Here is a 27490-nt window from a genome sequence, read left to right on the forward strand (position 1 = left end):
TTTATTGAAAAGCTATAGCCAGCAAACAATGTTACTCGTAGTTTAAAATTCGAACTTCCAAAGTCAACATTTAACATTGTTTCATGGACGGCAAAATAGGAAAAGGCTATCTGGAATGCACTAAACGAAAAGTTTAGAAGCGAGCATCCGTGGTCAATGTTGGACCTGAAACAGTTCAATGAACCCAAGGTCATAAACTCATCCATATATAATATTTCATTGAGTTCATATTCTTGGGAAACATGAACGAAAGGTCGTTGATTTTGGCTTTGTGAATGCTTTTGTGAGAGCATTCATTTTGGTGCCAGACAATGGATTTTGAACGGCAATTCCTTTTCATTCGAAACAGACAGGTTTTCTTAGACTCCGGGGAGAAACAACAATTTGTACTGTTCACATTCCCGGAAAAACAATCAGATAATTGACACAGTGGGAAGGGGAAAAATAACAGAATTAACCTGCAGTGTTACGTCGCTTTTGAAATGCTTACTTTCCAGCAGTCCAGACTCCCACAAAAAAACATGTAGTGCATTATAAACCCTCAAAATACATGCGCGCAAACAAATTGGCTTGCCCTTTTATACTCCACAGAACCCCAGATTCCCGGTGGTCTGCATTTGTCCACCTGTAATTTAATCCAACAATCAACAAACAGACCAAGTCGTTTGCTCTGGCGCTTTAGGGAAAAGTGCTCTTTTGTTCAGTTGACTTCGCCAAGTTCCAAATACAGACATTTTAGGAATAACTCTTCAGAATGGTTTGTTACTTCTGTTTTTACGGAGATACAACAGCTGATCAAAACTTGACTCTGGTGAGATAATGAGGTGACGCCAGTACACGCTAGTAATTAATCTTCCTGACATACTATACATCAACCAACTTTCCTTTACTGCAAAAAATACAAATGAGTAAAAAAAAAAAAACTCTACTTGATGCAACTCAACCAAGACAGTACGGAATGATGAATGAATAATTGGATTTTCAACCAAAAAAAATGCAATAGTGCTTTTCAGACGGCATGCAAAATAATGTAAAACGTATCGGAATAAATGACCTGCAGTGTGAACATAGCCAAAGATAATGGCCCTACTAATTTACGTAGACTTCGACAAGCCAAGACATCGACGAAACCACTTCAACTGCGGCAGTTCTGTCAATGTATCTGCCATATGCCTTCAATAAGAAGTGGTAGTAAATTAGGGTCAAAGTTGACTTGACTGGGGCTGCCAAAACATCAGAAGATGGAGATATGAATCTGGAAAAGTCAATATTAGTCAGATAGGAGGACAGAGACATCTCCAGATCTGTGCGGCGGCCCTTAGGACTTTTAAAGCCGTGCCCCGCCCTCATCCCTCATCTATTTTACTGGCCACGCTATCTTATCCATCTCATCTGCACTGGTGATGTTGGGCTGCCTGCTCAGGAATCCGCATACCACCTTTTCTTTAAGTTTCTCTAGCCTTGCCAAGACCCTAGCAGTCATTTTTGCTCAAGGTAAAGATTGTGAAGGCTGATCTTTGACTTCTTGAAGCGTCGTCGGGTAGGAAAAAAAAAATAAAGGATAGATTTTGGACACCTCTGATAGAATAAAACAGGTATCAAGAAACATACTGCTAGAATTGGCCTTTAAATCTACTTGCCAATGCATAAACATACATTTTGTGTATATTTGGTCTTTTTTTCATTTTATATTTTGTATTTCCCATTATGGTTGCCAAGATACCCATGCTCAACACTTGAACAGTTGTTATATAGCGGAAAAAAGTAAATGTGACTATTTCCCTGAATAAACAAATTCTGCTTGTGACCCTAAAATGTAAAAGTTTGGATCCCTGCATATTATTCAATTAGTTTTGTATAAGCCAGGAAATAGATGAGACCATATGAATGTGATGGCAGACATAATGGCCCTCTGAAGGAAAGCATCAAGATGAGTTGGACTTACATAGACTCATGTTAAACATGACAAATGAAGCTGCAAATGTAAATGCCATTTAGTCCACTTCCCCCCAACTGAAACAAGATTGTGCCAATATTTATGGAAAATATGAGGGATTTTGAAGTTTCCAACACTCAAATGGTTTATTATGAGTTACGTGAAGTCTGGTCGATCAAGTCTGAAAAGGAGCTTTGTAGTCACTGCAGGGCACACCGTGCTCTATTTCTGATTTGACCATTTATAACCCCAAAAAGTACACTTTTGGGTTAGCCACAGGTAATGCGTGTTTTCTCTGCGCGCCTTAAGACGCTGTTATACAGTATGTGTCACTTGTTGAAATACATTTCGCATTCGTGTGCCTTTTCATTGGGCGCAGTTTCAAATGTGGTCTTACTCCACTGGCTAGTCCTAATATTGTGAAGGAACTTCTTGCCAAATATTAAACCCTCCAATGTTTTGACACAAAGAGGCCAACACTGTCTGAACGGCGCATTTTATCTCATCCTTCCCTTCCTTGATAAGCAAGTGAGCAGTCAGCCTTGGAAGCAGTCCGTTTACTCAACATCAAATACGGAAGCTGTGTTTTCTTTTTAACACAGAATCACGTACAGTACTGCATACACACAGGCCCATCTGTGTATGGTATCATCACCTACCAGGCTGCAAAGACAGCACCTCCAGCAGTCTGTTTATGCTGTGGTATCAGACTTTCCGGTCTAACTTTTAAGACTAACAAAATAAAAATGGCTATACGCATGCTCAGTTTGCTTCTCTGTTGACATCTCATTTTACAATCCCAATATTGGATAGCTAGTGCTAAACCCAGCTGAGAATGATGGGAATGTCATTGGTTCTGGTTGTAGTTGCCAGAATTTTGTCAAATTAAGAACTTTTGACCATGAAAATTACAGTAAAATACATTTAAACTGTTAATTTACAGTTCTACATTCCATTTTTTTCTGATGAATAGATGGAAATATTCAAATTTATAATTAGAAAGTATTTAATGGATTTTTTTTCTAAATGCAAATAAATATATTATATTCTCTCTATATTTATTGCTGAAGTACTGTACAATTTTTAACATGTATTCCACGCACTAAACATTTGAGCAACAATAATATTCTGTCAACTACAGCTGCCAGTATTTTACCGTAAATTATTGTTTTATTTTTTTCCAGTGTAGTAATTTATCGTGCATGGAAATTGTCAGAAACCTTGCAAAAAGCTGACCAACGACATATTACAAGCCAAGCAAATGAAAAGCAAATGGTGAATGTCCTTGCATATTTTCAAAAGCATTATGCTCATTAATTTACTTCTTGGAATGACAGCGTGAAATACAACCAGACTTTATTTCGAAAGAAAATAACGGAATTAAATGTGAAAACTTTGTTCCCATAAGTCTATAATTTGCCAAGTTGAAAAGGCTTTGATTATGTTTCTTATTTCAGTATAGGACAGATAATAACAGTCTCATTAATATCATACCACCACCATTTTGGTGTCTGAGTAACCATTTCAAGGAAACGAAATGAACCCCCGGTGTGCGGGAGAAATCTGCGGATTGCCTCAGATCTCCAGTTACAAAGAGACAAAAGCGTCAATGGCTTGGCCACGAGTATAATCCCTGCCCTAATGTCTACGAGCTGAGAAGAAAAGACTTCAGATGAATTTAATAAATGCGAGACATTAAAAATGAGGCTGGTCAAAATAGATCATAATTACAAAGCTAACGGCTGTCCAGAGCACTGGTTCTGCGGATGTCCGCCGGGAGGAGTTTGATTTCCTCACACACACATAGACACCAATAAAACTGGTAACCTCATGCCCCCTAAATTATCTGCATTTGACTGTAATGTACGAATTTGGGAAATGTTGGCAACGAGGTCTCGTGAAATGAATCAAGCTGCCAGAAATGTGGGAGACATTAGCTGAGTGGATTAAAAAAAATCCAATTCCAAAAGGTAACTGCTTCCACGGGCTTAATGTTGCTACTGCAGTCATTTATTCAGCATTTATTAACTCGAGGCCAAGAAGGAGAGTATTGCAATGTCTGGAAATTAAAGACATAATGAAAGAGCAACTTGGTTGCTTGAAATAATCCACAAGGCACTTTGGACAATTTGTGAATGCATTGTTAAAATGTTTGATGAATTTGGCAATAAGAAACACATTCATTCATCATGGGGGTGCTGGAACCAACTATGAGCAGTAGGCTGGACACACCTTGAATGGGTTGCCAGCCAATCGCGTGGCTGGACAACAAATCAGGATATAAAAGTTTGTTGTCATTATATTGAGGTAAAACTAAATTGTGGGATGTTCAGCTTAAACATCCATCATAAGCAACTCCAAATCCATGCATTTATCCCTAAATTTCCCTGACAACATGACGTTACCAGCTTGTACAATACAGCATTATTATGATGCCCAGAATATCCCTAAAGATCCTGCGAACTCAAGAACAGACTGACTGCACTGCATTTGGATGCTGCCCACCAAATTCTTTGGGAGGTAACCCAGACTGCTCAGGTGAGTCGGTGAGGCAGAAATTGGGAGGCTCCTTGAAAGTGAGTCTTTACTTCCATGTCTTTTGGTCCAGTTGAGAAACTAGAGCTGGAGGCCCTCTAGAAAAACACGGAAAGCCTGCAGCAAAAATAATCCTCCCCTCACACAATAGGGGAGTATGTGGGCTTTTGTCTCCAACACAGCCCTGAAAAATGTGCTGGGCGATAAGAACACTGCCCCCTTTATCATAAAAACAAGAATACCGGTCCTAGTAAGCCGACTATCCATCTGACTTCCTGGCAGTTAAGAGGCAGTTCATCACAAAACTCCAGCTATGGGCTCTGAGCGGCCATTGCGATTACAAGCGGCAAGGACAACAAACACTGTTGCCCTGGTGACCGAGTGCATATCTTGCTGAAACAATATTTCATTGCGATGTAATGATTTCATTTCGACATGTTTCACTTGTCAAAAAATAGATTACAAGCAGATGGGCTGCATCATCATTTTTAGGGTACTTTTTGATCATATATATGTACATATAGAATGTATATACATACATTTACATATATGCATACATACACATACATATATATATATATATATATATATATATATATATATATATATATATATATATATATATACACATACATATATATATATATATATATATATATATATATATATATATATATATATATATATATATATATATATATATGCATACACATATACATATACATACAGACACCCACATATACATACAAATAGATATATACTTATACCTATATAAAGATATGACCTGTAAATGCCCCAAAGTGACAGAAAAATCCACAGGTAGTGAGTGACCTTTGGTAGTTTACAGATCACTACAGCAACTACAGAATTAACATAAAAGAGATTCAAGAATATACAAAGTTATAGTAATATAGCAAATTGCTGACCCCTAATTACAACTTGAGTAGAGATATACTACTCTACTACTAGTACTGAAAATGTATATGAACACATGCATCCACTAAAATACTGACTTCATTTCCCCATAACATTTTAATTAAAAGGAAATTGAGCAATTGGGTGAAAGTAGCATGGGAAAAATAGTGTCATTGTAAGGGAAGGTCCCCAAATTACAGTAATTGTGGTTCTGCCGTGGAAATCTGCCCAACAAAAGTAAAGCCAGGGCACAAATCAAAGTTTCCTGTGAGTTCATTGACACGGATGCACTGTGAATGTAATACTGGAAATATTGGATGATGGTGGGCTCAGAAATTCCACTCTTAAAACTACTGACAACAACAAAAACATTAAATTATAAAGTGTCAAAAAAAGACGTGGTCAGACTTATGAGTTGAAACAATGTTTTCTCTCACTTGCTAATTGAGCTATTACAGAAAATAATTCAAATTTTAATAAGGATAATATGCTACATGTTCTTCTTCTATGCATTGCTTTACCAGTGTAAATATGAAAAGCTACAATGGGACTACACTAAATTCCCATGTGGCACATTAAATCTCGCCTAAAGACAGATGTCCTTTCTCCATGTCTAAGCAGCTGAAAAGTACATACTTCAGAAAAATATATATTTTATGTATGTACTTTTATGTAATGTACAAACTGAACCGAGTAGTTCAAATTAGGAAAATCAAGTGGACAATTTTTCATTACTCCACTTTGTTAGGTTTCAGTATATCAACAACAATGGAGAAAATCAAAAAACCCTTGCTTTGACTGTCAACCAAACATGTGTATTACCACATATTGTAGCAAACTTTGAATTATATTCTTGGGTGGCATGAAAATAGAGAAGAAAAAACAAAAACACTTTTTATGCCTAAAAGAGACATTAAAGGGGGCTCATGACGCACACACTCTAGATTGTTCCATTGTGTGAAGGAAGCCTTTGGAAGCCTTCCCCCCCAAGCAAGGAGTTTGATTAGCCCTTTCTTCTCATTGCCCCTGATTAAAATAACTCTAACTGAGATAATTGCTGGAATCTGGAAATGCAGTCACTATGTTAAAAACAAGCGACTTGGGCCAAATAACTAAATATGTTGATTGTGATTACAGATCCACCAGCGGGAGGTACAATCCAGGAATTGCCCAACTACAGCCCACTGCAATAGATTTTTCCTCAGTAAAGAAAAGGCCCAAAGTATAGTTAGACATTTAATACTACACATGTGATATTAATACAATACTACACGTCAAATGCATATTTTATTCTTTGTTAAGCTTGAATAAGGCACTATTCCAAAACACACGCAAACTATTGCCAGTGAAGTGAGCAGGTCAATCTTCTCATTGATAAGACTGAAGAAGCCTTTGATAAATCTTAAGGGAAGAATGTTCTATTTACGAGCTGGGCAGAGTTCTATAAAACGTGCTTTGCCCCGAGCAACCCCCTGGAAATCACTACTCGGCTACCATTCTTTCTTTCTTTCTCTCTCTTTTACAGACACGATTATGTGATCCAAAAACCTGGATGCACCTGTGACACACAAGATTAGACAATTGCACACATGAGGTCATTAATGAGGAGTCTTTTAACCACCTTGAAGATTTCCCCTCCTGCTATTTCATTGATAGTGCCCATGTGTGTCCCATTATCAGACAGCCAAGCTTTGACGATGGCAACCGTCCATTCCAGACGGGCCTCACCTCAGGGAGTTCATAAAGAAACACCATTAGTCATTGTATAGAAAATCCATATAGCACCAATTTTCCATTGCTTGTCCTCCTGAGGGTCAGCAACAAGTGAGTATCTTCTCCCAATCAATTGAAGGGCATACAAAAACTCCAAAACACATGCATGCAACTCTTCACACTGACTAAAGATATAAAATATTCATTTTCTGCACTGCTGATCTTCTCAAGGCTCGCAGAGGGTGCTAGTGTCCATCCCATCCAACCATGCCAGACAATCAGAGCACAATGGGACGAATAGCCATAAACATTCACACTATAGGGAGAATTTAGTATACAATTAGTCAAGCATGCATGTTTTTGGGATGTGGGGAAAAAGCCAAAGAAAACCCATGCAGGCCTGGGAAAAATATGTAAACCCATCAGGATTGAACCCCCCCGATCTCAAGACTGTGAGGCGGACATCGTAACCAACTTGGGCCATGTAATCTGTGAAAAGACTGGATTTAAAACATGTAGGCAGCACAATGGCTTCTAAAAAGAAGAGAAAATGAACATCCGGTACAAATCTAATATTTCCCTCAAGTACATTGATATGCCTTTACATATTGTTCCCGATGGTTAGCCGCCGGCACTCCTGTCACCTTCCTTTGTGTTGTATATGTCGAGTATTCTGTCGAGTCTGCATTGGAGGTGTCAGTTGCCTCCTGATAAATATAGAACATCGTTTACAACACAATTGTCACACGAATGCGGTGACATCATTGCGATTGAAATGAGCTTACTCGTTCAAGTGATTTACGGTGGAAAATCACATCATCTTAACAACATGAATGTGGAAAATAGGTCAGGGAAAGGCACTAAAGTTTTTATAGCTGCAACATTACTGAGGTGACCGGGATCTTATCCAAATAGTTTCAGTTCAGGAGATGCTTTCCACAATCCAAGTGCAGATCCTGAGCAGGCCAATATGACTGTCGGTTCTGTACTTTGACGGGACACTGTAGTGAAGTGTAGTCTCTCTCCCCACCCCCACCCAGTTGCAAGAGTGTCCCCCAGACACCTGTTGAATGGAGCTACGAAGCGAGCCGTATGAGGTCCCAATGTGCTCATGAATGACAGAGTACTTTTTAGCTCAGCGTTGACATTAAACCAGTGTTAGGTGCTCGCTAAGGCCAACACTTCACTCCATTGCACTTTTGGGCCCACGTGCGATAAGTCTACATGGGACGACACCAAGTGGTGAGGACTACACAAATTACAATCTATTTTTCTATCAAATAAAATTTACATTAATCCATTCAGTCTGATCCGGTCATAATTTCAATGTGAGGCCTTTCTTTTACACATTATTTTTCCTTTCCTGTGAATGTAAAGATCTGTCAACATTTAGATGTCAATTCTCACAAAAATGTACAGAAATAAACAGGTTTTCTGTACTTTTCTTTGGAGATTTTCTGTACCCAAGGTACCAGACATAGACCGCTACATGTGAATGACTTTGACTGACTCGGACAATGTGGTCACAGCTATTTGGTATGTGTCTACCTAACTAAATTTAATATTTGACCTTTAAATCAGTGCAACCCTAACACAAATAAGGAACAACTACATTGGTGAGGAGTCACGGTTTACATTAAGACTGACGGCTTTGGCTGTTGTGTATTTTCTGAAGTGTTTCTGATGAGGAACAGCGCGGCAGAACTGAACTTTTTAAGACCCGATAATTGCTAGGCAAGCCTCATGAAGCCAACGCTGCAATAACAACCTGCAAACTCTCAAGGTGACAAGCCGACCATATCAACATTTCTCAATGGAATAAATAACTGAAGAATAATCAAATAAATAGATCATGTTAAAAGTCTGTTGGAGTGCAAGTCTTTAATACCAAAAAGAACCCCATACAAAAGTACATGGTTACTTACTGAACCATCTTGCAGTTCATGGAAATGATCTTAGTATGATTCCATTTGTTATATTACATACAATACCTCTCAAAAGTCCATTGGAACCTGATTGGAGCTGAAATGAATAGCGGGATGCTGGCGGTGAATATTTACTGCACATCAGGACCAACACATTTTTTGGGAAAATAATTTACCATTTGTTTTAAATCCTAACACAAATTAGTTGCCCCTTCAAAAGACTAAACATGAGATTTGTGGGGCATAAATAAATGGGACATTCTTTCAGAATACCAGTGCAAGAAAGCATTTATATCAAGTCAAGACAAGAATGCCAGACAGATGAATTGAGATACTCAATATCACAATTGCAATATAGAACAAGTGAGATAATCCAACTGATGACAGACATGTCGAAACACAACATTTAAGGTCTCCTACACATGACAATCAACACATTTCAAGATGAATGTCAATAATGGGGATGAATATCATTTAAAAAAAAAATTGTGAGGTCATTAGCAGACAGGTTGCCATGTTAATAAGGATTAAAGTGAATCTCTTGAGGTACTGGATTTCAGTTGCCACCTCCTTTATCATGATGGTGGAAAGGTCATTGGTGGAACACAAATATGTGTGACTGCTCAAATGAATGGAAGCAACCTTCACCACCTCGCATGCATTCTCACAAAAGCCCACCCAGTCGCCCACAATGCCATGCAAGACTTAGCAAGCGTCCTGTTAGCCTTTTTGGTCATTGGTACAATTACGAGAGCGCACGGCCGTTATACATAATGTTGATGATGGACTATAATAATGATTTTTAAATTTTTTCTCAGCGGCTGCAGCCATGCTACGTACTTATCGGAATGCAATGAATCAACAAGCAGTTACAATGAATTGCTTTCTTGGCCCATCACGTGCAAATGTTGTTGGGGTAGAACAGAATGCGTTGTGACAAAGTAACAATGGTAAAGCATGCCAGTGGTTCAATCTGAGGTATCTTAGTATGACACAGATTTGAGTTTCTGCGGTGAAAAAATGCTCAGAAATGTCTTCTGATAACAGTTAAGGCGAGTGGATGAGTACACATATCTTGTTTATGATGTGAGAGATGCCTTTTTATTCATACAAAACACTAGACCTGGATGACTTCATTATTATTGAGGTCTAGTTGTTTCATGAATAATTACAGAAAATGCAATCAACAGAAATATTGGATCATTAAAATAAATGCCAGATTCCCACAAAATAAAATTCAGATGTCCTTGCACTTGCAACTGCATTCATTTCATAAATATTCTATGGAATTTTGTCTCCCTATAAGTGCAAATTGGTCATTTTTCCAGAAAAGCTCCAGGAATGTCCTTTCTTTGAATCCCTGACATACTTCAACCCAGAATCCTTGTGCAATGCCTGTCGGTCTCCATCCGCCATCCGTTTCACTTGTCTGAGTTTTTGCGTGGTCGACGGAAGCTGGACATGTTTTCATTCAGTGCGTAGATGCGCCTGGAGAACTCTTCAAAGCCAGAGACATCTAACTCCCCGAGCACCTGCTCGTCACATTCTACAGCAACCGCCTGGTCTACTGGGATACAGCGGTAGTCTTCCAGCCTGCTCTCCTCCCCCATCTCCAAGCCCACCCGAAGTCCTGTTTCCATGCCCAGATGGGTGGCTTCTGTCCCCATTATCTCCTCAGCTTGCTCCACTGAGCAACATGGACGAGGACTAGGAATCGTCACCTGTCCAGGCACTGCTGAGCCGTTCATGACGCCAATGTGCTGACCAGCGGTTGCTGATTCTTCAGTTTTGTTTGCCATTGTAGAAGTGCTTGCAATGGCAGGGGGTGTTTGCTCTTCAGTCTGATCTTTGTGGACTTCAATCTCTTGGTCAGTGCTACTGTGTACTTCCGCATTGGTGGGCGTACGGCCATCATCCTCCAACTTTACAACCTCTTTTTTCGATTCAATTGGCTCAGTGGGGTCAAGTGGGGCCATGGTTGCACCCAAGGAAGAAGACAAGAGTTTAGGCGGAGATGGTTGCTTTGTTTGGGCTTCCGTGGTTGGTTCCTCCACAAAAGGTGTGGCAAAATTAGGTGGTGGATTTGTTTCTGAATTGGTTCTCTTCCTCAGTCCCCTATCAGGGGAGCTGGTGTGTCCTTCCGAGGCACCAGGCACCTTTAGGTGAGACTTGGCCGGCACGGCGATAGAGCTAGAAACATGGTGTCGGTCACTGTGGAATAAAGCAAGCATACTTTATTGTCCTCCACTTTGGTAGATCCAAACTTAACCTGAGACGCCTGATACTTGATCTTAAAATACTTGGATGTCCAAATATCAATGGAACAAGTACATGACAGGTGAAAAAATGTCCTCACTTTCCAACAGAAGAAAAGGATGGCAATGAGCAATGGCAGTTTAAGCGTAAGAAAATGCCTTTTCTTTTTCTCATAACTGACGTGAAGCTATTAGGTCACGTGTTATAAAATATTCAACATTGCCACCGTGTAATGGTGAGTTTATGTGTTATGTTGTGGACACATTCCATTCACCTAAAGGTCACATTTTATTTGTTTTGTGAACTAAACAAAAAAAAAAGAATTAACAGTAAATTCCCAATTGGGCATTACATTTTCTGCGGCGTGAATGCAGCCAGTTACCTAAACACTTTGAAAATTCCTGAAATACTCCCCTAAAACTATAATGTCTCAAATGTCCTAAATTCCACTGTAAAATTTGTCTAAATCTGCCGGATTTACTACCTAAAAGTCATCAAAATATTAATATAGGTCCACAAACACTGTTTAATTTACCATGACATTAGGCTTGCGAACAGTGTTGTGATTTCTTTGCTTACTACCACCAGTGGTATTCGGCCCTCCCTTTGACAATTACTGTCCTACCAGATAACCAAATAAAGATAGCAAAATTGGATCTGTTTTTAATCCAAGCGAAGGGCGGCCGCATCTCTTTTGAACTTCCGTACTTTGGTGAGTCTACACTTTTGCTGTCATCCACAAGTGCACAGCAGGCGCTCAGCAAAGTATGCAAGACATTTTTTTGCTGTAACAGATAACAGACCCACGATCTGAAACAGCCTACCTCGCCCTCGGAGTCAAGTCATAAATTAATTTAAGTGCCTCTCTTTTCTGATAGGCATGGCCATTTATAATATACTAGACTCCTTAATCGGACCATTCTGCTGGTTCTTAAGTGGGTTCAAAGGTGAATGAGAATCTCCTTGTGATCTCTGAAGATTCATGCCTGCTACTGAATTGGCTCATTCTTTTCTGTTGAACAGAAAGGATCAACGTTTCTTTCCTTTTTGTAAAAAATATGTGAGTCTACATTGACTACTGCCTTGAATGTGTAAGTACTACGGTTTTATTATCCAACACGGTGGTCATTTTAAAAAGAGGCCATTACAATGAATTCAGCGAAAACTATGTTAAAAAAAGGCTATGACATCGAGGACAGTTAGAAAGGAACGTTTGTCAATGTTTATGAATTACTTGTCAAAGATCAAATGGCCTACAAAACAGTAAAATGGAAATCACATCATGTTGGAAGGATTGCAGTCATAAATTAGCTAAAAATATTTATACAAGGTGAATCCCCAATGTCTCATTGTCAAAATGTTCAACATTGAGCAGAATCAATGTGAATGAAAACACTATGCTTAGTCCAACAGCAATGTGTGTTCATTCAAGCAATACTCCGGATATAGCACTGCATCATTGCACTTTTGCCCCTCCAAAAACATGTCAACATATTGATGATTCATGTATTATAGGGCTGAGAGTTACTGGCATTTATCTTATAGGTGGGTATTCCCCTTTTAGTCTGAGGAAAAACTTGGCAGTAGAATGAACTTGTTAAAAAATAAGCCTAAATGCAGGACATGACATTGGCTTACAACCAAGACCATACAATTGAATTTTAGTGGATAGAAAAGAGGATGTCTGATATAACTTAAGCAAATGGACCATGTAAATCAGCTTTAAAGCCAAGGTGACTAATATTATTGACTGTCCTTAATAATAACTACTTTACTTCAATCATACTCTTTAATAGCTGTTTATTGCCACGTTCCATCCAGTGTTGAGACTAGTTGCTGCAATTCTTTTTAAGTGACTAAATTACTGACAGAAATATTAAAGATCAATGAAATCGGACAATACATGTGTAACGTGTTCAGTCTTGGCAGCCGAGAGATGCCTTATTATATTTCCTTGACAAGCGGTTCACTGAACTGTGTCAGCGCAAGGATGAAGTCGCTGCCAAGATCGTCAAACAAAAAAATATGACGATCCGAACCACAAATAGACCTCGCTGTTAAAGATATTTTCCTCTGTCCTGCCTTTAGTCACTCCTGGCATCAAATCTAGCCCATCGCAGGCAGAAAAACAGACCTTTCTACTATCCGATTTCTGCTAAGGGCCCGTGGGTTCGAGCCAATGCAAGCAGTGGGAGATAAGAGTTGGCCGTTTGATGTTTAAGAAAATCCCTAAGAAGGGAAAACATAACTAAATATGTGATCGCAGTGAAAGCTAAGCTTCCTATTTTCATCAAAAGACTAACTTTTGGACTCAGACAGAAAGGAAGTCTGCACAACAAGCTGTCAATTATCTTACAATAAACGAAACGAAAATGCTGTAATATAATTGTGAAGAACAAGATGGAAACTTTACAAATTCCACAACACGTTGAGAACAATTCATGCTTTTGACTTTGTTGATATTAAATAAGTATAAATAAGTTATTTCCATGCCCTTATTATCAATACTAATTTGCAGAATTTCTCTTTTTGATAACTAACAATACAAACATCCTAATTTTGTTACTGTGAATACATTCATGCATTGAGTTTTAAAATGGTTGATTACCACAGAATATTTTTCTAAAACTACGGTATTATAGTGTCAACACTGACTTTAATGGAGGCCACTAAGGCCTTCAGTTCTTTGAGATCTTGCCCAAGGTTCTTTTGTGAGCTGCTGGATGAGTCATCTTTGCACCCTTAAAGAACTAGTTTTGGTTGGTCGACCAATCCTGGAATGGTTTGCCGCTGTTTCCAGTTTTCTCCATTTGTGCATAATGGCCCTGACATTGATTCTCTGGAGCCCCAAAGTCTTGGAAATGGCTTTGTAACGATTTCAAGACTGATAGATTCCAACCCCAGGACCATCTGTTCTTAAATTCTCTTGGATTGTGGCATGATGTTTTTTTCTTGAGACCTTGTAGCCTATTTCACTTTATCTGACATGTTATGATATTTATTTGGTGGGACTTTCTAGGTTAACTTTTATAGGTTAAGCACGCAATATTCTCTACTAAACTCTACAATGTCTTAAAATTGAACTTTAGTTCTCTGCGGTTACTGCGTTCTTGGCAACCAAACTGAATGAGCAATGCTGCTGCCAAGTAAAGATTTGAGCTGGATGCTGTGTCCAATTTAGGTATATTATTGTTTATTAGTGAGGTTTCATTTTGGGAGAAGCATTTTAAACCCCATTGAAATATAAACTCTTTGCACTTTGCACATTTTACTCTTAAGGCAATTTGCTTGCACTTTACCACTACACTGTTGCCAGGTTAAGCGCAGGTCAAAGTAAAGTTTCCCAATGGCGAACGCATTTATTGCAAAAGGAGAAGTAAGGCATGGTTTAAAAAATGACACTGAAATTAGTATTGAGTTGCTTTTGTTCCTATTTTTGTTTTCTCACACATGCATGCAAGCAATATTATATGGAGAACTAGCAGGATGCATGCTTTGATCTCATCAATGTTTAAGCCCTTCCACTTCCCATTAGGAGGTAATCACAGGAAGGTTTGTATGAGAACACCAACTTTCATGGCTTCTCTTCTTTCAAAACATTCGATTATTCAGTTAATCTGTGTAATAGACGTTTACGGTCCCTTGAAGGTCGGTAGAGATCAAAAACAAGCTTTTTGATCTTTTGGGCAGAAGAGTTGCCCACAATAAGGTTTCATTTAAGTGTTAATGCTAAACAAGAACCTACGATAGCAGTGGTGACATATCGTCACATCTCATTTAGGCCGGAAACTTTTGATCGACCACGCAAGGGTTTTTCCAGTTAAAAATTAAACAATGCCTTAGAAATGGCAAAAACCGCATCTCACATAGGAGAAGTTACATTAGGTCAAGTTAAGTTAGGTTAAGTTATATGCTATTCCACTTTTTACGGATTATATATTTTTTTAACTATATGTTGATGGATATTATGTACTTACCATCGGACAAGTAAGCCATGTTCCAGAAAATTCTTCAGATTAGGTAGAGTTTGCTGTAGGTCTGGAGTGGTCAAGCCATGTTGATATCTCAGCTGCAAGAAATAAAAAAAAAGCACACATTGTCGCGTTAACCTCAAGCAACCCACCACTGTGTTCTGACGTGAACTCCCACCCATCCGAGGAGGACTTTGCACATTCCTTCACCTTGACACTGTTCTCTCTTCATCATACAATTACTTCACTGCATACACAGCGGATACCGTTAGGTGATAATAGTCATGTGAGGTAATGAGTAAGGTGTAGGGAGACAGAGGATAAGATGTGTGTGGCAAGAAAAAACAAATATGCTAGTGAAAACTGGAAAGAAAAAAAATCCCAGTTGCGGTATCGCAATTTCTGACAGTTGAGCAATGTTAAAGTATATCAACCCTCGCCCTGCAAAGTTTATTTGATCTATATTAGTGAGCAGGATAAGGGTATCGTGTCACACATTCAGAATACATCTTGGAGGCCCTAGTCTTCCAAAAATGACGCATCCACATGGCCATATACAGATCATGTAGACACACAAGGCCTGTTCAAGCTGACATCTATTCTTTCCAGTCAAGTGACATCCATACTTGCTTGCAATGACTAAAATTACTTCATTGAACATTTAAGATAATTTGTTGATACTGCAATTACTGGAATCTGAAGTAGTTCACTTTTATGTTAATTTTTTAAAGTCTCCAAATGTAATTTGAAAACCTTGCAGTACTCAATAGTGTTGCAAAAATGAAAAAAAAAATAGGAGTTAGTTTTGATCAAATGGAGGTACGTGTTATTTTCTCCCAGGTCATCACAACATAATCGGTAGTATAATATGAAGATCTCAAAACGAGCGTTAATGGTTTGCCCAAACCAAATAATTTGATGACGTTGCAGTGAACGACTGTAAAATCATAACAAATATGAATAAAAAAAATCTCAATGGGACAAAGACTTGTTGATATAGTACAAACAAAACAAAGCTTTGTACGAGAATGTTAGCACGGTGGGGTCAAATGTGTGTGCACAGAAATTTGATACAAGTGAAGACGGGAGTGCTGACAGTGACATTATAGGCTTGCTCCCTTACTTGACTGCTGTCTATACCATGCACAACACTGCCTATTACAACAGATCTGTACATTAATTCAAGAGGGTGAATATGAATTTATTATGTATTGTTGATAATTCAAAGTAAGGTGCCGTTGGCTTGCTGCTTTGAATTTGCCAAACCATTAATAAATTAAAGGTTATACTTAAACCAAGTATTGTACCATATATAATATGTCTTCTGGGAAGGTACAACGAAAATTGAGAAGAATCTAGGTGATACAGTGTCAAAAAATTCCACTTGAGAACACCAGTCATTTCTAGTTTCCTTTTCATTCATTTTGGCGGTGAACGCTAGCGGAGTCCTTTTCACACACGCTTGTATGTGCAAATAAGTGTGCTTTCAAACTGCCCACAGGATTCTTTGTAATGGGGCTAACCAGATCGTGGTGAGAAATTCCCATGTCCCATTGAGGGAAGCTGTAAGGTGAGAGGACCAAGTTGGAGAGTGGGAGGAGTTAGGACTTCCACTGGCTCTTTCACATGATGACATGTGAAACAGATCCATCCAGGTCTCCTCATGGTTGATCACATCTTCGCGTCTCAACACCTTCCCTGTTTAGTTATTCAACAAATCCCACTTGAGGCTTTAGAGACGGCAACATGTGTGTGCTAGGTAATTAGTTGCTGTGACTGTAAGCGTTTGAATGAACAACAGGCTCGGCACATTTGACTCATCCCGATTACAAAGACAACTAACAACTCTACAGTGTATAGAGCACATTCCTACCAATCTGCTGACCACATAAACACATCCCCATTGAAAAGAGCTAGTCCGTATACAGTACATTCCATCCACACAAATAAGCCTGTTTGCCCTGAGTTCTGTACTCTAAACAATAACAGCCTGGCTTCTGCCATTTCAACGAAGAGCGTCACTATCAATCAGTCTTAGATCCGAGTGCGAGGAACCCTGAGGTTAATAGCTGATGATGTGCAGAAGCAGAAAGGGTCCCAGAACAAAATCTCGTCTTGCATTTTCACACACAAAGTCGCCCAATCAAACTATAGTAACCCTTTGCAAGATTGAGCTACGCTAGGTTCAAATGTCCAATGATGCATGATCAGTATGCCTTTACCCACGTGGGGGTTAAAAGTGCATATTTTGCAAGCCCCAGGGAAGACAATCAAGGGCACGTTGGATCCAAAAGTTTGTAGCAAAGCCACGTGTTACTAGAGTGACTATCTGGTCAAAGACCTTGGACTTTACTGAGACATTCCCAGACTCTTGAAGGCATTTATTTATATGCAAGTATAAATACAGTGTGAATGTCGAGCCATCATATCAATAAGAGAGCAGAAGGTATTTATTTCCTGGAGATGGTTTAGATAACGTGAAGATTGTCTGCAATCGCATTCGCACCACCGATGACATTATCGGCAGAGTCACCTTGGATTGTTAAGTCGCAATACACATGCAGCGCAAAGTTGAAAAGTACCAGAAACTTATGAATTCACCTCCAAAAAATCTTGAAGCAGTTTTCTTTCTATTTATACAAACTAGCTCAGAACCAAAGCTGAACTGTATTTATTTAAACACAACTGTCATGTAACCTTGGAGACCAAATTCTTTTGCACTTTTCTGAAAGCCCTGCTCATCATAACTATGCAAAAATGTGCTTAATCTCTATACTTTGGTGGCGTAAGACAGATGTTTCCAAAAGGAATTTAAAATTTGGACATGTATAGGCACATAGAGTCCATGTTTTTTTTTGTATATGTCCTCAACATTTATTTTAAACCAAATTGTTGCAACAACAAATATTGCTTATTTGGTTTCTTTTAGAATCTCTCGCCTTTAACACCCGCTGTTATTCATTTTTTTGTGGTAATGTAACACAGGTGTGCCATAATTCACTGAGTCCATCTGAGTCAAATTCAAACCAGATTGTTCAGTGGCATATCTTGTTGTTACACTTTGCTAAGTGTCATATTTCTGCCACAGCCAGTTGGTAGATTTACATAATTATAGCAGGGGTTGTGTAGAGTATTAGTAAATACAGTTAGAGAGACAATCAATGTCAATCATAGTCCTGAGTGGGGTACATTCTTTTTGTAGAAGTTCATACCTTACAGCAAATCATTGAAGTTATCTATTGGAAATACTAAAATCCGTTCAAGATTATCAAACAGAAACTGGTCCTGAGCTACAGAAGTCAAGTAACCAGACACCAACTTGGCCCAGGTGAAGTCACAACAGAAGGGGGGGGGGGCTTCCTGTTTTCAAAATTGGCATACCACATAATCATCAATCCTCAATGGCAGCCCTTTTGGCCCTTTCTCAAGTCGGCACCCCTTGGAGAATATGGTAAAAAATTGCTTTGTAGTGGAAATTTCTATGTACCAGTCTTTGTGAGAAAGATCACATTAAAAAAATTAAAAAATAAACATAAAATTCTACTTTTATAATTTATGGTAATGTTTGGTTGTTGACTTGGACCCCTAAAAAATAGTTTCCTGCTCTACAATAAACAATGCAATAAAATATTATTAATTCAGGATGTTGATCATTGTTGAAGAATAGCCTCTTGCAGTCTTTATTACACTTAGCTTTGTTAATATCCTAATTTGTTTCCATTGGAAGTAAAAATGGATTTTTAAAAATAAATATACTGCATTTATTCCCAGAGGGTGGCACGCTTTCCAATCCTAAAACAAAACACTTGTATCTGTTCCGGCCGGAACCCTTACAGGTGTCAATTATAGTCAAGGTCTGACCTTGTACTACAACGTTATACATTTGTGTTTTGATTGCCCCAACATTGCGCTGTAGCCTCGTTTCTCAATATTTACTCCCTTGTGAAATACCTCTTCCCACATGCATTTACAGCCTTTTAGCCCTGGTTTTCTGTTGTTTGATTGAAAAGCGAAACCGTAATACAGATTTATTTCCCGACCCCCCCAAAAAACGTGTTCAATTCGTATATTTTAAAAATAGATCCATTTAACTTTTTCCCTTTCATTTGAAATGATGACAAAAGGGAATTTATAATAGTGATAAAGATTCCACCAGGAACTACCGGTAACCCTGGCCAATAATAATAGTGAATGAAGGCTGCAGCTCAGAACAAACTTGGACCACACAACGTGCCAATGATAGGCTAAAGTGATGGAGAGTAAGGGAGATCAAATATACCAGTAGGTTTGGTTAAAAGATGGTCTGAACAGGAAATTTCGAGAACCCACTGTACAAATAAATCTTTTTTTCTATATAAACTAGTTTCCCAGAGCGCATACAGTCTATATTTTTTCAGACTTAATTCTTCACGTAGGAGAACAGAGGAGCGAGTTAGATTCCTCTGCCTTTTCCTCTTAGAGAGTAGTGAAAATGTTGAAAAATGCATCAGACATTCTAAGGAAGATTTCCAACACACATACGTACACTAGTAGAGTTCCTAAGAACAACTTAAAACCTATTTCCTACAGAATCTTAATCGTTTATAATCAATATCTCACATGACAAAATCTAAGAGGCCATTAGGTGAAATCTTTCACTTTATGTCAAGTGTCACTTAAGGAAAAATAATGTATTCATTTATTTGAGAACAAAGGCAACTTCACCCGTCTTCACAAAAACCTGGCATGGACTGCCTTTTTGGAGAGTATATTTCCCACCTTTAAACTTGCAAAACACCTAAGCTTTCATCCTTTTTATCTAAGCCATACACCATGACGTAAGCTCTCAGTCCAGCTGATTTCATGAATCTTAACCATTGGGGGCCTTCAAATGCTAACCTTCTGCCAAAAGTTTAATTGAACCACCGATGATGAAGGCATGTGAGTCTGCCTTCAGGAGTTTACAAAAATCTTGCAACGGAATGACTTGTGATGAATCAAAAAGCTGACTAACAACAACAATAGTAGTGGAGAAATCCTGATTGTTCAAAGGAATCTTGTTGAAAATGAGATCCAGACAGACTCGCAGAGTCAGCAGATCGTTTTCACCTCTGTCCATAAAACCAATACAGATTCAAACTTAGGTCATTCCAAAACAGATGCCGACCGTCATGTGCAACGCAGGTGGGTCCACATGTGGAGCACATGATAATTTTACACCATGACACTATGTGCAGAGCAAGGACAACATATTTGTTGGGTACGAGAACCAGAAATACTTTAGTAAACTGAAGCGAAAATATCACTACCTCACAAAACCACTGGAAATAATGATTACATTGTGAGATATTTGGGTGGCTGGCATTATATGATCATCTTTCAGTGCCACATTTAATCCATTTTGACTGGCAGGGTTGGCAATGATCATTTACAACCACAATCTACCAGTCAAAATGGATTGCACATTTAGCACCATCATTGGCAGCCAATGAGCTCAATGTGTGGGATTAAACTTGTCTGGAGCTTTTTCTATCGTTTGTTCTTCTGGTCTGCTTAAAAAAATGTAGTGCTGGGCGTGGGGGTCATAAAACAAATTTATAGAAACAGAAATGTTATTTTTAGGCTGTATTGCTCAGTCCTGTTTTTGCACTTTTTTCATACGCTGCCCAAGTTTGAACTAGTGCGAATAAGCAGGAAGCAAAGGGTAATTTTGAGGAGAGTAAAGAGGAAGAATGACTTGATTTTAAGCCTCTCATATAAAAATGCTTATGTCTTGAATCTGTTTCATGCAATTTGTATTGGATAGGTTAATACTTCACCTGAGCAATGTTCTTGTTGAGCAAGTAGACGCCATACTCAAAATGAAAGCGCTCTCCTCGGGGGTACAAAGGGAATCTGTGAATGACAGGAGAGAAAATGTTTTCGTACACCAGCAACTTTTGAACTGTTTATTGTCTGCAAGAGAAGTTGACATCACCAAATAAATGATTGCAAACCAACCGAGCATAGAACAGTACGCTCTAAGCATTCGATTGTATGGTTTTACAGGATTGTTGCTTGTTTGTATTGCTTGCTAATTTTTACTATGAGGGCTTCAAAAGTGTGTTGATCTTCCGAGGTGTATTAGGGAAAAGATCTTTTCATGTTTTTGAAAGTTTGAGAGTCCTTGTAGCTAGTGATGTTTACAATGGCACACTCTTGCAGATGTTTGAAGAAGCTGGCTCTGCAAGAATGAGCCCTTCACATTAGTGCAATCCCCAAGCCCTGTTAAACTAAAAAAATCAAACTAAAGGTGGACGAGTCCAAACAACCTGATAATTCATACTAATTCCAACAAATAAAAGCTTTTCCATCTATATAGTGGAAAAAATCCCAGTGGTGTCAGCAGAATATCTCAAGTAGGCTTTTTGGGGTGTGCCGTACCCCCAAAACATGCTGACATTCAGAGAAAGTTTTCCTGTTATTACTTGCATACAGTATAGGTCCAAAACTTTTGATGCAGGGGGTATTCAACTGATGAAATATTGAACATTTTGGACGCAAATAACTGATGTCTCACACTTTTACTGCATTATTGTGCTTTCTTAAAAAGCCAAAGTTAAATATGACCCCCATCAAAACTATAGTAGTCTTTTAAAAGATCCCATTGGTTTTTGTTATGAGCTAAGGATCTTTAATGGAGCATGATACCAAATCAACCTGAACATCAACTAGGAGACAGAAGAAAACACAAGACAGCATGCATTCTTAACATCACTTCCCCACCAATAGATATGTATGTTATGCTTTGTGATGAGGTTGCATAAAAAGTATCCCAAAGACACGCGCACCAACACACTCACAGAGCCGGGTGATTAATGACTCCTGTTCACCGTGTCTAAAACTCACACCAGAAAGACTCCGGTTCACCAAACACCAGGAATTCTACCCAGGGACATCCAGTAAATCCAACTACAGTATATTATTACACCCCAACAGGGAGTGAGGATGGAAGTGTGAGGATGAAGACTTGGGTTGACACACTAAAGGAGCACCCGGAATGGGAGCACACCATCTAATCGGGAACCGTCAATATTACGATGCATAAGCAAAGTAGTGCAAAACAACATTTAAAAAAAAGGTTCAGTATGTAACAATCGCCAAAGACGGAGTCCTTTGAGTTGGAACATGCATGGGAGAAATGAAAAGGAAAGTACAGAGAGGAAATGGAAGGGTTTTAATCACTTGGCGAGTGGCAGCTGCATACACTGAAGCTGTCCCCTACACTAAACAATGTTGAATTAATGACAGTTCTAAAGGAATATTTGGGGGGTGGGCGGTTCAGTCCTAAGGATGTAGAGTAATATAAGCAGAAAACTGAAAATTCTGAAGTTCTCATGTGCACATGTAGATGGTATTTCACTATTTGTTTTATTTTTATTTTTAGATTGGGAAAGGCTGAACATGTCAGTGAATATGACAACCAGTGTAATCAACAATGTACTCAAACTTCCAATAAAAAGACCAAATAAATATGCTTTCATTTAGCATCCTTTAATCAAAATCTGTGTATGCTGCCTGGAATAAACAACAATTACATTTAAAAGTGAAGCCATACTGTTTCCCCTTTTAAAATGGTGATTTTTAGCCCATATCCTATCAAGCCTCGAAAGCAATCGTACCTACATTGATATTGTTAAGTACTACATCTCTTACCATTATATTTCCCTTGCGAGCACGAAGAGGAATAATTTTGGGTGGTTCTGTAAGTTCCTGACTTCTACCGCTTATAACCCAAAAAGCAAAATGATCTACCCGGACAAAGAAGAGCCACATTCATGGGAGCACACTGTTTCTTTTATGCAGCTTTGATAAATGGTGTCTCATGCTAAGTCAGTGGGTGCAAACCAGAAGAATTCTTCTTCTCTATTTCCACTCTGTGTATCGTCGTTAGAGAAAGACTGTAAAGAAGGGCATAGATGTGCAGGTGGGTGGTCAACCTTGGCTTCATGCTAGTTGCTGAACATACTTGTGGGAGGCCTTGTTACTGGCCGACCTGTTAACGCGTTGGATACAAGGACTGAGTATTCACTATATATACCCGCAAGGTTTTAAACACTTTTGACTCATTTGTTGCCAATTGAAGCCATTTAAAACTGGGAAGCCTGATAGCCAATGAGTTTATGTGCAATATTAAATCAAGCTTCAGTTATTTTTCTCTATCTGAGAAATTGCTAAGCAATTGTTAGTGAATGGCGCTTCTGCACTTCAGGACAACAGTTGTGCAACGATACATCGACCTGGATCTGTACATCTATAGGTTATGGACAAGCTAATCCAATTTGAATCCATATTTCAAGAGTATCTGGGTGTATTTCTAGGTCAAATATTAGTCACACCCACTTGTAAAGCACAACATAAAATTAATTATCAATCAATCAAGTATGGGCTGGTGGTCTTGTCACACACAGTTGACCTGATGGGTCACAGGGTCAATGGCCAATGTTTTCATTACCTTAATGACTAAGAGTAGACAGATATATACACACACACACACTGTCTGTCAACCTATCTACACAGGCAGACGGTTAATATATGAACTACAGTTTTGGCAAATCTGTTGGGTGTGGCTCTTAGTCAGGTGCACCTTAGAGTGAAAAGAAAAAATGACTGTGTATATACCATGTACATTCCGCAGATCAGTGACCGTTTTCCAGGTCAAGTGCGACTTTAGGTAGAGGACTGTGGTTTGCATGCGGTTCCACCATCTCCTACTGTGCACATGGTCCCGGTTAAGAGACATAAAACTGTTGAAACCTCGGAATAATAACTGCTTTTCTTTGAGCTCACCAGTTCTTCCCATTGGCCTCTTACCCCTATTATTCATTCATACACAATGTGCCGGAATGAGCCTACCTCGACAGTTTCCCGTTTATTTGTGTGGGGTTAGAAGTGGTGTCGTGTACTTCCATATAGTTTTATTGTATGTTAAAAACTTGTTGTTTTAAATTCAAAATGATTGGTTTATATTTAAGGCTATGGTGTTTGTAAGTAAGGTAATTCTTGCTATTTAATGCCTGGGTCCTGTTCTCAATCAAACGCTGGACATCTGGATCACATCTTTCCAGTTCTCCCCCAAGCTTTAGCTGAGAAAAAAAAAGTGTGGGCGCAACATGTCGTTTGGGTCCACTAGACTTGAGAAGATCAGTGTGCATGCCAAACAATTTTCACATCTTATTTTCATACAATTGAAAAGCACTTTCAAACAGTGGCCTGCACTAAAATACTGGAGGACAATAGAAACCAGTTTAAAATTGGCCTTGACTGACACAACTGGGGTTTTGACGCAATTGTGCTTGAAAGCAGCATTATTTCACCCCCCAAAAGGGGAGTATGTTGGAAATCTTTGGACAAAATGTATTTTTATGCTGAGTTATATTACTCCCCCGTTTTAACAGCCGTAATAGTAAACAAACATCATAATACACTGTTAATGACGTATCAAATTGTACTCCACCATTTTAAAAGCCATAACATTAAACAAAAAACATAATACACTACTACCACAGAATCAAATTATTCAATCCTGTGCATAAGATTTGCCTAATGACATTAAAATGACAACTATACTGCAGTTGACTAACTTCTTGCTAACACTTTGAGAACCATATCTCATGCCACCTCACTTATCTCAATTGGCCGCCTCTTTCCGACACTTAAATCACCTTTTTTTTTTTTTTTTGTACATTGTTAGAAGTGGCTTGGCGCTTTCCGTCTGCCCACACATCATTTTGCACTGCACGGGCCTCTGGGGTCATGACCGCGTACGAGGGGCGTGGAACTTTCCCGTAGCATTGACCCCCCCACTCATGCACACCGTCGGGCACTCGTGAAATGTTGTGTCTGTCAAGCAGACAGCCAAAAAGTTTATTTTTGATGCTGGATTTTGGTGTGAACATCCTGCATGGAGGGACTAGAAACACACAGAGTGAAGCGAGACCTCCTGTCACCTGGGAGTTTAAAATAACTGATTCTCTCCAGCTGTTGTCATGACCTAATCACACACTGCACTGGTCACTCCATCATGGAGTCTAATAATGTCTCACTTTTTCCTCCCACATACTTACTCCCAACTCCTTATTATATACGACAATATATCATCTAAATCATATATGACTTGTGTTATCTCAAACACAGACAGAGACGGAGCCCAAAACATAAACTCTGCCTTTCATGGAATGGAATGAAATGTTCTATTGGAACATCATTGCAAAGTGGAAAAATAAAGGCAAAGCTTAACGCTGTTGTGAGCCTGATTAAAATGTTGCACTGTACTTTCAAAATAAATGGCTAAATAGACATTTGTGAAAACATTTTTTTGCAGATAACTATAACAGGCTGTCGGTCATAAAGCAGCAAAAGAAAACCTTTAAGTCGTATGGGGAAAAAAACTTATAGTCCGGACAATACGGTAGTTACTTTTCATGATGGCTTAGAGAATTTCAGTGTTTTTTTTTCTTTTACTTTTTGTGATGGAAAAAAGTAACTGCCTCATGAATGAATAAAATATCAGTATTTTTTAAGTGTATTCCGAACTGTTTGATAAATGAGATTAACTTCCAACTTTTTTTTTTGTACTTACTCTCTCTCTTTTTCATTGAGTCTGTCAGTGATGGTGTCTTTGATGGTGGAGCGGGAACCCTTGTGAATGACTGGATACCTAAGTGGGATCTGCAGGAAGCACGAGATCATGAGGACCAGGTGCGCTGTATAGCCCAGAGCAACTGCCACGCTCCCATCATCCTTTGCTGCTGGTAACACAGGAAAAAGCAAAGAGCAATCCAGTATTGCATTAAACTGAACTGAGAAAAATTCCCAATGTTTTGCCTTTGGCTGCCACAACTCATCCAAGATCAGCCATTGACGACATGCTGATATATAAAAAAAAATACCTTGAAAGTCTTCAGAATTTGGCAGCTTCACTCCGCAGATAACGTAATCGGACACATTTGCCTGTGGGGTTAAATAAAGACTTATTTTAAAGTCAATGAAGGTGTTAATTTTATATTGCAAATCCAACTGTGACCGTTTTCTCCAAACTAATGAAATGGCTTTGGACTCACCACACTGATGGGATAAATGTAGGAAAGCTCAGAGAGAAGCTGGCGGCAGCGAAAAGTGAGCTGGGCATTGAACTTCAGGAACTGCTCTCTAAGAGGAAGACCCCACAGAGGAACCATACAATAAGTTATAACAAAGTATACAATTGATTAAGTATTTAATCAGGGTCAATGCGGTTACATCCCTAGAATAAATGTAAAAAAAGCTTCATTTAATTTCTCTCCGAATTACACAAGAGTAACAATTTTAATGAGTTTTTGCAAACCCTTTTTACATATATACTATATATGACACACAGTGGAAAAAGAGGAATCTAACTGGATTGCATTTGCATTGCCTGCTGAGTATTCTAAAAATGAATGACTTCTCTAATTTATGTCATTTTTTTCTGGTAATGTTTGTATAATTCTAAAAAGAATCTTGACCTTTTGTCATCTGCCTCATTTTGACAAGCATCTGCCTCGTAAAGACAAGAGAGGAGATAATTCACAATGTATGAAATCACTCAAACATTGCTACAGGCTTTACCTTATCTAATCATTTAAGCTCAGACGCATGCTCTTAACAAATAATTGTTAATGAACACGCAAGCATGCGCCCATGTGCATACGCACTCGAAAAGTTTGCACTTTCAAGCCTCATGTTACCACTTTTAAAAAAATGTAAACAAGTGCATTTCATTTGTGAAACTTCATAAAATAAGTGCATTGTTCAGGAAAGGTATTTAGTGCATGTTGCAGGCTGTAATTATCAACACAGATAAGCACATCATTCAGTATAGTCATTAAATTTAACTGATTGGAATACTGTGCAAAAGTGTTACTTTTAATACAGACACATCTTTAAAGGTTTTGTTAAATTAGAATAATTATAGGTCTACACATACCTTTTGGCAGTGCATTCCTTATGCAGCATGGTTAAGGATTGTTTTTCATCCTTCAGGGCTTCATGCTGTGCACCAAACAATTCCTCTAAGAGACAAAACAAAGTGTAATGATGCATGACCGTTGGGTTATGTTTGGGTACATTTTAACAAGTAAGTACTTTTTCCATTGAACACCCTAATTTGCAGATATTTAAACTCTAGGGAAAAATGTAGTATATTCCCATCTGATCACACATAAGGCACACTACATCATATTTGTCAAAAGGCAGAAAGA

The 27490-nt window shown here is 38.7% G+C and overlaps 1 protein-coding gene across 2 annotated transcripts in view; it reads right to left on the reverse strand.

The window, feature by feature from the left end:
- Window positions 1-8949: 8949 nt before the first annotated feature.
- The window catches only part of uvrag (UV radiation resistance associated gene), a 28837-nt gene continuing 10296 nt past the window's right edge, over window positions 8950-27490 (reverse strand). The window contains exons 9-15 of one of the 2 annotated variants that reach the window (XM_077741120.1): window positions 27217-27301; window positions 26333-26420; window positions 26162-26222; window positions 25852-26017; window positions 21050-21125; window positions 15258-15349; window positions 8950-11235 (exon numbers count right to left, since the gene is read on the reverse strand). In XM_077741120.1, the coding sequence (XP_077597246.1) occupies window positions 10446-11235; window positions 15258-15349; window positions 21050-21125; window positions 25852-26017; window positions 26162-26222; window positions 26333-26420; window positions 27217-27301 (1358 nt within the window). In that variant the 3' untranslated portion in view covers window positions 8950-10445. Of the gene's footprint in view, window positions 11236-15257; window positions 15350-21049; window positions 21126-25851; window positions 26021-26161; window positions 26223-26332; window positions 26421-27216; window positions 27302-27490 lie in introns of both variants that reach the window. The other variant, XM_077741119.1, reaches the window with a different exon arrangement.

This window comes from Stigmatopora nigra, chromosome 19 (genome assembly GCF_051989575.1).
Source record: "Stigmatopora nigra isolate UIUO_SnigA chromosome 19, RoL_Snig_1.1, whole genome shotgun sequence".
In the NCBI taxonomy this organism is placed as follows: domain Eukaryota; kingdom Metazoa; phylum Chordata; class Actinopteri; order Syngnathiformes; family Syngnathidae; genus Stigmatopora; species Stigmatopora nigra.